Genomic DNA, 10,248 nt, shown 5'->3' on the forward strand with positions numbered 1-10,248 from the left:
TTTCCCCCTACAGCCGCCTTCTCTTCAGACGTTTACTTTCCTCCTCTTTCTCCTCTTCTTACCACCAAGGAGAGAAAGAGGAGAACAGAGGCCTCCGCTGTCAAACACCACGTGCATGTGTGTTGCAGGAACAATAACTCTTCTCCACCCACTCACACGCTCTCACTCTGACCCCCCCTCCCTTCCCCCTCATTGCAACCAGCACCTCACCCTGCTCCAGCGCCTTCAGTGGCTCACGTGCTGCGGCACACTCGGATGAGTCCCACGCTTCAGAGGAAAAAGATTCTCCACACTCAAGTCCAGAGGGGCAGCAGAGTGCGGGGGCGTCATCCGGCTTCCAGGGGGAATGGAAGACGTTGTATCTTATCAATCTGATGGGGCGGACGTAATTTGTACAGATATTTGAGGGGGAGGGATGCTGCTGGAATGCACTGATGGTTGAAAGCAGTGAAGCCAGACTTGACCACCTTAATATGATTTAAAGGTGCACTATGTTGTTTTGGGGAAGAGATTTTTTATCACATGAAGAGAAAGATCTTTGCTGAGTGATGTTTTTAAACACACCAAATAAACAAGCTGGCCTTGAAGGACAACACAATTTCACACTGTTTTAGTTTGTTTACATGTGGCGGACCCTGCCAGCTTTCTAGCTTCAAAGAGTGATCTTGGGACCTTATTTTCCTCTGAGAACAGCTTGTTTATAGCAAAAATAAATATTTCTGAGTTTGTATTATTACCTCATTAATATTGTAAATATTAATATTCTGAGTTTGAAATTCTTCTTCAAAGTACATAGTGCCCCTTTAATCAGTAATAGTGGGGGAAAAAGACCACCTTTGCACCTTTTTGGGGCTTTTTGATGATTCCAGTATGTAATGAGTGTTTAAACAGGATAGTGTTTAAGCTCATTTATGCAGTTTCTTTACCTGAATATGTCTGATTTGTATTTCCTGTCATGACGTGGCTGCCTTCTTCTTCCCTAGAAATAAAATCTACATGAGACTTTAAAGAAGAGAAGAAATAAGACAATGATAGCTTCATGTAGGCCTATTGTGTTGACAGTTATTTGTAAAATAAAAAAAATGGTGTTCCCTGTCATAAAGAGAGAGAAGAAAGCATTTTACGCACTGAAAGAACACGTTTGGATTTTATGAGAAAGGATGGGAACTCTCTGGGGAACCCGTGCAGTTAATTTATCCAGAAGGAATCCCCTCTTCACTCTTATCAGTGCTCTTAACTGTTTCTCAGAGCAGACAGGGGGAGAGATCAAGCAGAGCCCACACACTGTGCAGTGTGTGCAGAGGGGGGATGCCTCGAGAGCGCATCACTGGACGACAAAACCCCACCGCAAGACGCAGTGCCAGACTAGAGCAGCTTTGGCACGGGAGCTCCTTCGTGTAGTTTACAGGAAAAGAGGGGAGATCGTCCTTCAGCCGGAACCCTCCTGATCACCCTGGCTGTCTCGGACAAGGTGTAGTGGAGAGGAAGAGGGGACTCCACCGGTGGAGAGATCTTGGGATGCATGGACACGGTTATGGGTGATTCATGCCATTTTGCAGCTGGATATGCGCACAAAAAGTGAGGATAAGTGAGTTATCCACAGGATGGACACTGCGGAGGTAATTCTCTCTGTGTTGGTGGTTGTGATTATCATAGTGTCGTTGCTGTCCAACGTCCTGGTGCTGATCTGCTTTCTGTACAACCCAGAGATCCGCAAGCAGGTCCCAGGTCTGTTCAACCTCAACCTCACCTTCTGTAACTTGTTGCTGACCGTGTCCAACATGCCGCTCACTCTGGTGGGACTCGTCAGCAAGAATCAGCCGGGAGGAGACGGCTTCTGTCAGATCGTGGGCTTCCTGGAGACCTTCCTGTCCACCAACTCGATGCTGAGCATGGCAGCGCTGAGCATCGACAGGTGGATCGCGGTGGTGTTCCCCCTGAGGTACCACTCCAAGATGCGCCACAAAGACGCGGCGTTCGTGCTCGGGTACACGTGGGCGCACTCCATGTCCTTCTCCACGGTGGCCACCAGCCTCTCCTGGGTGGGATACCACCGGCTTTACGCGTCCTGCACCCTCTCCAACCCGAGGGCGAGCAGTCGGACGCAGTTTGTTATCTTCACCGTCTTTTTCCACTCCTTCACCTTTCTCCTGTCTTTTATAGTGCTGTGTGTCACATACCTCAAAGTGCTTAAAGTGGCGAGGTTTCACTGTAAGAGGATCGACGTTATTACAATGCAAACTTTGGTGCTGCTGGTGGATATACACCCCAGGTGAGCCCCTTTAACTGAAAATCCCTGCTTGTCTTACTCATGCATCAGACACCTCTTACTACTGTAGAGCAATCTGCAATGTAGATTCACATTTGGAAAGCAAAAAGATGGAATATCAAGATGTTTCAGTTAGAAGAGAGTATTTAGAAGAAAAAGAACAAACTGTACAAATCAACCCTCCAATCCAGAAGGAGATGAAACTCCCTGGGTGCAGATTGTGTAGTTGGTGCCGTCCTCCCTGTTCATACTGATGTTGAAGCCTCACATGACACAGTTGTGTGTGCAGCTAATGATGCTTTGCCATCCTCACACTGACATTTGAATTGTGTCCTCGGTATTCAGGGGGGATGCAAAATAGGAGTGTATTGAAATGTCATCCAGAGTGATTGCTTTGCTCTGCTCCACACAGTACAGCTCAAAACCAATATGTAATCTGTGTGTGTGTGTGTGTGTGTGTGTGTGTGTGTGTGTGTGTGTGTGTGTGTGTGTGTGTGTGTGTGCCTGTCTGCCTGTCCTAACTCACACTGATGACCTCCATTTCAAAAATCATTTTTGGGGGCAGCATGTCATCATCATGACATCATGGACAGGGCGCGCACGCAGAAAGTGTTGAAAATGTAATTCTTGAAGTGAGTGGTTCTCGAGGACAAGATTATTTTACATCAGCTCAGCCTCTGCTAGCTCCTCTTTTGTTTAAAGGGGTGGTTCACCCCCCAAAACTAAAACACATGTTTTTCCTCTCACCTGTAGTGCTATCTATCCATCTAGATTGTTTTGGTGTGAGTTGCAGAGGTTTGGCGATATCGTCCGTTCTTTGGAATATAATGGAACTAGATGGCGCCAAAAAAATACATCTGAAACACTCGACAGCAAAGCCTCTTTCCAGAAATCGTGAACTGGTTACCCCCCAAAGCTTTTTGTGAGCAGTTTCATGACGCAACATCTTTCAACAGATCTACACCGGCCAATCGCATCAAGTGTGCATCAACTCAGGCTAGCTAAGTAAGCTAATGATTCTAGCTAACGTTACAGCTCAGCCCAGGATTACGCCATTAATGTTTATGCTACGAACTTCTGTGGACCAACTTCCTTCTGGGGGGTGATATGATTGAAAAAAGTAGTTCCTACATGAAATTGCTCACAACCAGAAATCCAGAAATCATGACCTGGTTACTCAAGATAATCCGCAGACCTTGTTGTGAGCAGTTTCACACAGGAACTATTTTCTTTCTACCATATCACAGCAGAGAAGGAAGGTTGCATCTGCTAATCGATGAGAGGGTTGTGCGTAACGTGAACATCAACGGCGTCCTCCTGCAAACGTTAGCTCATTTAGCTAGCCTCTTGTCCGTGAGTGGATGCACACTTCCTGAGTAGTTTGATAGAAAGAAAATAGTTCCTACATGAAACTGCTCACAACAAGGTCTGTGGATTATCTTGAGTAACCAGGTCATGATTTCCGGAAAGAGACATTGCTGTTGAGTTTTTCATATGTATATTGTGGCGTTTTGAGCACCACTAGCCGAGTGCCATCTTGTTTCATCTTATTAGAGAGAAAGCAGACATCTCCAAAATTTGGCAACTAACACCAAAACAATCTAGATGTATAAATAGCACTATAGTTAAGAGGAAAATATTAGTAGTGTCGATTGTTGGGTGAACTCGCCCTTTAACTATGAATACGTCACACATTACATTTTGGAAAGAACTTGCCCAACACATTTTAACAACTATGTGATTAATCGTTGCAGCTTGACTATTTAGGAGTTTTTATTATTTTCCACCGGATTCAAGCTGCTTACACTGCATAATTTAATCTCATGGCTAACAGCCATCTTTACTGTTCACATCAGAAATAAATAGAGGTACATCCACTCCTTGCTGTCTTGTAAGCGGATTTTAAAGACAATATGTGGTCTTCCCTGAGTGTGTCCCACTGATTATAAACCAGCTGCACTCTCTGTTTCCAGTGTTCGCCAGCGTTGCTTGGAGGAGCAGAAGAGGAGGCGACAAAGAGCGACAAGGAAGATCAGCACCTTCATCGGCACCTTCATGTTCTGCTTCGCTCCCTATGTGATCACGAGGTGAGCGATGTAGAAGATGGGAGAGGGAGGGAAAGTAAGCCAGCACGCTTCATTGTACGCGGCCCTTTTGTTTTGCTGGTATCCCCCCAAACCTCCCTCCTCTGCTGTCAGCTCCCCCCTCCACCACCACCACCACCACCACCACCACCACCTCTCTGCTTCCTCTCCGCCCCGGCCGGAGTTGGAAGATGAGATTGGCTGACCTTGTGATAAGTAATATGCCTCTGCTCTGCTGTTGCTGCTGCATTAGCACTTTTCTGCTCAAGTTCGTCGGGTGCATCAGTTAGTCAGGTAGAAACCAGTAACATCAATCACTGGATAAAGAGATGATGTCACACAAGGCCTGGTGTGATGGATAGTGGACATGAAGAGGAGGTTACATGAGACATGAGAATATAAAAAAATATAGTGTGCGAGGAGAGGAGAGAAGCCAAGATGGCTTAGTCATCAGTTGCAACTTTAAGATAAACAATTGCTTTCTAAATGGTTTATAAAGCATTGCATTGACATTGAAATAGCTTTAAGCTAAAGTTTAATTAGCTTATGATATGTGTGCCTTGCTTCGATTGAAGCAAATGAGAAAAGAGCCTTCGTGATAATGCAACAACACTTTCGACTGTGGAAAAAACAGGGCTCTACCATAAAACACCTACTTTTAGAATGGAGTTTGGTTTAACAGTCTGTCCACTTGAAATTCACCGGAGCAGAGGGTGTTGTAATGTTAGAGGAGACCTATGATGTTTTTTCGTTTTTCCTTTCCTTCAGTGTTTTATATACTGTAGGTTCTTGTGCATGTAAAAGATCTTGAAAGTTAAAAAGGTCAAAGTCCGCACCAACCGAAGCTCCTCTCTCCCACAGAAAACACTACTCCTGAAATGCCTCATCAGTGGTCGCACCCTTAATTCTGTGACTTTGTGACATCCCACTACGTCACCATGTCACACATTTACATTATTTTTCCCTAGTGGCGAGGTTAGCACGTCAGAATTGATTCAGCACAGCTGCTCTGTTGTTGTTAGTGGTGCTGGCTCAGGCATGTGTGAGCTGACCAATCAAAGGAGACTGGGTATTCAGGAGGGGGGTTACCACATCTTAAATTGAAGTTGGACTTTTTCATTTTTCAAGTTTTTTTAATGCACTCGGACAACAAGCACCGACAGTTTTTTTGTGTTATCAGTTCAATAGTCAGTAATGAATGTCCACAGCAGCACTGTGCATGCTCTCATTCTGCAAATGGCAGTTTACTAATTGCAATCTGAATACATAGCGCTAAAAGCTCCTTCACTGCCTCCTCTGATGCTCATTTGTTGTCGGGGTCATCGTTTGTATAGTAAAAAGCCGTGCCGTGCCGTGTGGCAGCTGATTTAACCTCCTGTTCACTCCTGTGATGTGGAGTGTGTGGGCAAATGCCAGCGATGGCTACTGGCCCATATGAGGCCCGTGTTAATGTGCTGACAGAGCTTGATTGTGGACAGAGTAATCACACAGAGTGCAAGAGTAGAGGGTCAGCAATTTTTTTTCATACCTTTTATGACACCACGTACGGTAAAATATTTGTACGCTTGACAAAAATTAGTGTGAAAGCACCAATTTTCTGTCTTTATGAGCTTGACTGACATCAGCTACTTTGAGGTGTAGACAAGACTGTAAAGCTCGTTAGGAGCCCCTTTAAATATACAGTATTTTAAGTACAGAAGAGTGTTTTATTTCCACACACTGCTGGAAGAACTTATTGTACTTTGTCCTCAGTGTAATACTGTTTGTAGGCAAGACAGTAGAGGTGAATAGGGTAAGATTTTAACCAATAGATCAACATGAAACTTCCCCTGTCAATCAAGACAATTGTTTTTTGAATTAAAAGTTTTCTGAATTTCTATGTTTAAATAAGCAAATGAGACAATCTAATAAAACATGTGCTTATTTGCTTACATATCCAGAATAGAAATCTGAGCACTGGATCAATCCAGGGTCAGAATTCTTGTTTCATTATGTTGAGATATTAGAGTGTTTTTACAGAGGGAATTTTGGAGATCTCTTTTTATCACTCCATAAATATGAAAGATATGAAAGATCAACATGTTCTCACTCCCAACTTGGTCAGCGGCCTTAGCTTCAAATTATGATGCTCTACCTACGTCTCCAGCATCAGTTTTGGACATGAAGGGCTCAGTGGTCAAGCAAGCAATAATGTGCAACGTCCGGTTAGACTTTCAAAATAAAGCCTGCTCACAGTTAATTTATTATGACATATTATGAATACTGGACTATTGGTAACATTGTGAAAATGGTTGCAATTTGGTTAGGTTTAGGCACCAAAACTACTTAATTAGCTTTAGGAAAAGATTAAACTTTTGGTTAAATCAACTACATTCAGTCCTGCAACTTAAATTACACCATTTATGTACATTAACCTACTTACATAACATAACTCTTGATCACAAACAGGACAAAAACCCCAGTCTTGGAGGTGAAGTCGAGTGAACGACCTGTCCAATCACCCCATCAGAAGCATAAGCATAAGGCCACCGAGCAGGCTGCTTTATTTGATGCGTTGGGAGTGAAAGACACATGAAATCTCTTGATACAAACTTTCAGAATATAGGAATAAAGTTGGAAAGTTTGGTGTATTTAAGTGCTACTGAAGTGGAGATTACTGGCATTTAAACAAGACTCACACTGTTAATTTTTTCCAACTGATCAGTTACATTATGACAGTTTTTTTGGATTGCAAATTTTCTGATATTTTATGTTTAAATATGTAAATGATGCATTATTAATAAGTTATGGAAAAATTGACAAGTGCATGAAAAGACGTTTTTGCCTGTAGTGTCTGGCATTAAACAACAATCACAGTTATTTGGGTCGTTTACAGACATCCATTACTGCTAAGGCAGGTGTGTTTTATGCTTTATGGCTCTGCCTCTTTGACATGAAATACTGCCGTATGCAAATGAGAAATGAGATGAAAAGTGGTCTCACACTGTAATCCACATACAACAAAACATCCACAAGACAAAAAAGGACAAAACTCCATCCACAGCTACCTACATTGTATCTTGTGGCTGATTGCAAACAATACCTTAAGACAGAATAAATACCCTACAGAAGGATCATGCAGGATCATGGTCCTTAACATAATTACAGTAGTAAAGAAGCATTTTAATTCCAATAATAATGGACATATTATTGCCAACAGTGTCTTTCAAATCTATTTTTATTTCTGCATTATAAGCTTAGGGCATGCATGTTTTTTTCCCAGCATGTTGGCTTCCCTTTCCACAGCTCTCTCTATCTCTCTCACCACCCTCTCTTTGTGCTTGCCTGCAGGATCGTGGAGTTATTTCCAGCGGTGCCTATCAACCCCCACTGGGGAATTGTCTCCAAGTGCTTAACTTACAGCAAGGCAGCCTGCGACCCCTTCGTGTACTCCCTGCTCCGACACCAGTACAAGAAGACGTGCACTGACATCATCAACAGGCTGCTGAAGCGTAGCTCCTTGAACGCGTCCGGGCCCAGGCACGTGAACCAGGGCAACAGTATACCGACAGCGGAGTGACAGGAAGCGGACTGATGGGACACGGTCTGAGGGTCGACCCGGCAACTGTCAGGGAAATGTGAAGCTGATTTATCGTCGATGAAGAAGAGAACAAATATTGGGTTGTTCCTGTCCACGTCTGCTTGAATTTGGTCTGACATGCCCAAAAAAAAAGAGAAAGTCAGTACAGACAAGGGCAAATCCCTGCACAGTAATACCACTGTGCTTGCATACTGAGTGCCCAGAACAGCAGATCAGTGCAGTGAACTTGATGTGAGGACAATAAGCAACGGCAGATTTCACATCCACCTGGAGAGACAGATGTGCTCGCCCAAGAAGAACGGCCAGTTCATAGCCTCATTTTAACTAGGGTAGCTTTCAGTCTGAAGATATATAATAATTTTGCAGAATATCTGTTTGTTTTGACATTATTGTTGTATATATATTCATATTATAAGGATAAGGAATGTCTGTTTTAGTTTGTGCAAAGTGACAAGTTGATATGTTTAAAACTGTATGTAGCACTGAAAACTAGCCTAACCAAAACCTGATACAAACCGAGTCCCCTATAAGCATTACAGATGAGAAGATACAGCAGACAGTCAAGTCAATTTAATTTAAAATGCCCAGAATCAAAAGAATCACAACATGCCTGAAGAAGCTTTACAATCTGTGCAGCATACGCAGCCCGTCGTCAACAAAAAATGACCCTGGTCGTGTTTAAACTGGAAACAGTCGACTTTCCCCCCCATTGTTTCCAAGTGGTATTATTGTTGGTGCAGCTGTTGCAAAGACAACCTGGTCGTTTCTGTTTCCTCAGCGTACAACAACACAGGATTAAGAGCGAGTTATCATGCATTCAGTCTATAACGGAGATTTGAAAGCAGATAGAAACGGTGCCAGGCCAGGACATTTCGTGCAATTTTTGTGGTAGACAAAATAGTACATATAAAGCAAGGTTTATGGGGAACTAATCTAAATGTTGATTGTTTCATTATTATATTGTCATTTCATTGTGCAATCAATGTTTACTTCAGAACAAAAGTTAAAGCAAACATCTTGTCGATTGCCAGTTTGAGAAGGTTAAAATGACCCATGGTTATGTTAGCGGCGACCTCTAGTGGCCATAGTGATGACAACAGAAGCAAATGAGTAAGTCAGGTGATTTAGTATAAAGAGCTAGAAAAGTCAGCATAGGGGAAGATCGGGGGGGATGCACGGGTCAAACAAGGAGACCACTGTTCATGTCCCGTGTCTGTCAACATCAACTTATTTTAACTTGTGTATGAGAGTTAACTTACTTAACCTACTTAACTTAAGTCACGTACGTAACGTAACCATCGTAACGTAACGAAACATAATGTAACAATTTGGCGCAATGTAAAGTAACGTAGTGTAACACAGCTCAACAAATCGTAACGCAGTGTCGCATCGCGCTACGTAACGTAACATGATGTGACATATTTATTTAACCCAGACTATGATCTTTTCCTAAGTCTTACCAACTTTTGCTGGCTAAACCTAACAATCTGCCACCATTTTATAAAGGTAAATACCTAATGTAATTAACTTATGTTACGTTGTTTTGGGAGCTGTCATATATGTTATTTTGGAAGTCATTGGCAAACAACATTATTTAGGTATGAGGCACATGTTGGCATACAACACCCTCTGTCCTTTGTCCTTAGACCCTTAATTCAAGTCCCCAAAAAATAACTTTAAAGGAGGAGGAAAAGGAAGAAACCTCAGGAGGAGCAACAGGGAGGACAGGACAACAGGGGAAGGTATCCCTCAAACTACAAATAAATACAGATAAGTGTAGATTGTAAAATATAAGTAAAGACAACATTTTTTCATCCTTGATGGGGCAAGAAAAACCCCACTCCCAATTAGACAATTGTATTTTGTAGTACACTGCCTTGTAGTGTAAGAGGAAAAGAAAGATTATGTGTTTTCTTGTGTATCATGTGCTCTCAGCAGCTATTTTGAAGGACTTACCGACTCGGCCAAGCAGAGTTATAATGGGAAAAATGGGCTGCCTTTGCTCTCATGACTGACATGCGCCCCTCAGGTTGTTTAGTCAAGTGAAGCGTGATTGACTGTACTTACCCGGGTTGGTGCTCACAGAGAGGAGTAACCCACAGAGGCTGCTCCGAGCTTTCTCACACGTTTAGATGGACACGAAAGAAAAATGGTGGTAATTTCTTTATTTTGATTTCTATTTATTTTTGTATATATTTATTAACAATAACAAATTGCTTGTTTTTGGGCATTGAAAACAAGACATGCATATATGATGATAGCAATTTTTAGATTATATAGGCTAGTATGACTACTGTGAATGTGGAAGGTCAACT

The 10,248-nt window shown here is 42.6% G+C and overlaps 1 protein-coding gene across 1 annotated transcript; it reads left to right on the forward strand.

Annotated features, from left to right (window-relative positions):
* Window positions 1–1,604: 1,604 nt before the first annotated feature.
* LOC141016075 (G-protein coupled receptor 26-like) lies at window positions 1,605–7,912 on the forward strand. Its single transcript, XM_073490329.1, has 3 exons — window positions 1,605–2,272; window positions 4,243–4,356; window positions 7,684–7,912. Exons 1-3 carry the CDS (start codon window positions 1,605–1,607, stop codon window positions 7,910–7,912), a joined length of 1,011 nt encoding a protein of 336 aa, XP_073346430.1.
* Window positions 7,913–10,248: the final 2,336 nt, after the last annotated feature.

This window comes from Pagrus major, chromosome 20 (genome assembly GCF_040436345.1).
Source record: "Pagrus major chromosome 20, Pma_NU_1.0".
Classification (NCBI taxonomy): domain Eukaryota; kingdom Metazoa; phylum Chordata; class Actinopteri; order Spariformes; family Sparidae; genus Pagrus; species Pagrus major.

What these genes read in the sequence shown, in the direction of transcription:
- LOC141016075 (XM_073490329.1), top strand. Translation starts at nt 1,605, where the DNA reads ATGGACACTGCGGAGGTAATTCTCTCTGTGTTGGTGGTTGTGATTATC. An exon ending in CTGGTGGATATACACCCCAG is followed by an intron (nt 2,273 to 4,242) that starts GTGAGCCCCTTT and finishes CTCTGTTTCCAG; the next exon opens with TGTTCGCCAGCGTTGCTTGG. An exon ending in GCTCCCTATGTGATCACGAG is followed by an intron (nt 4,357 to 7,683) that starts GTGAGCGATGTA and finishes GCTTGCCTGCAG; the next exon opens with GATCGTGGAGTTATTTCCAG.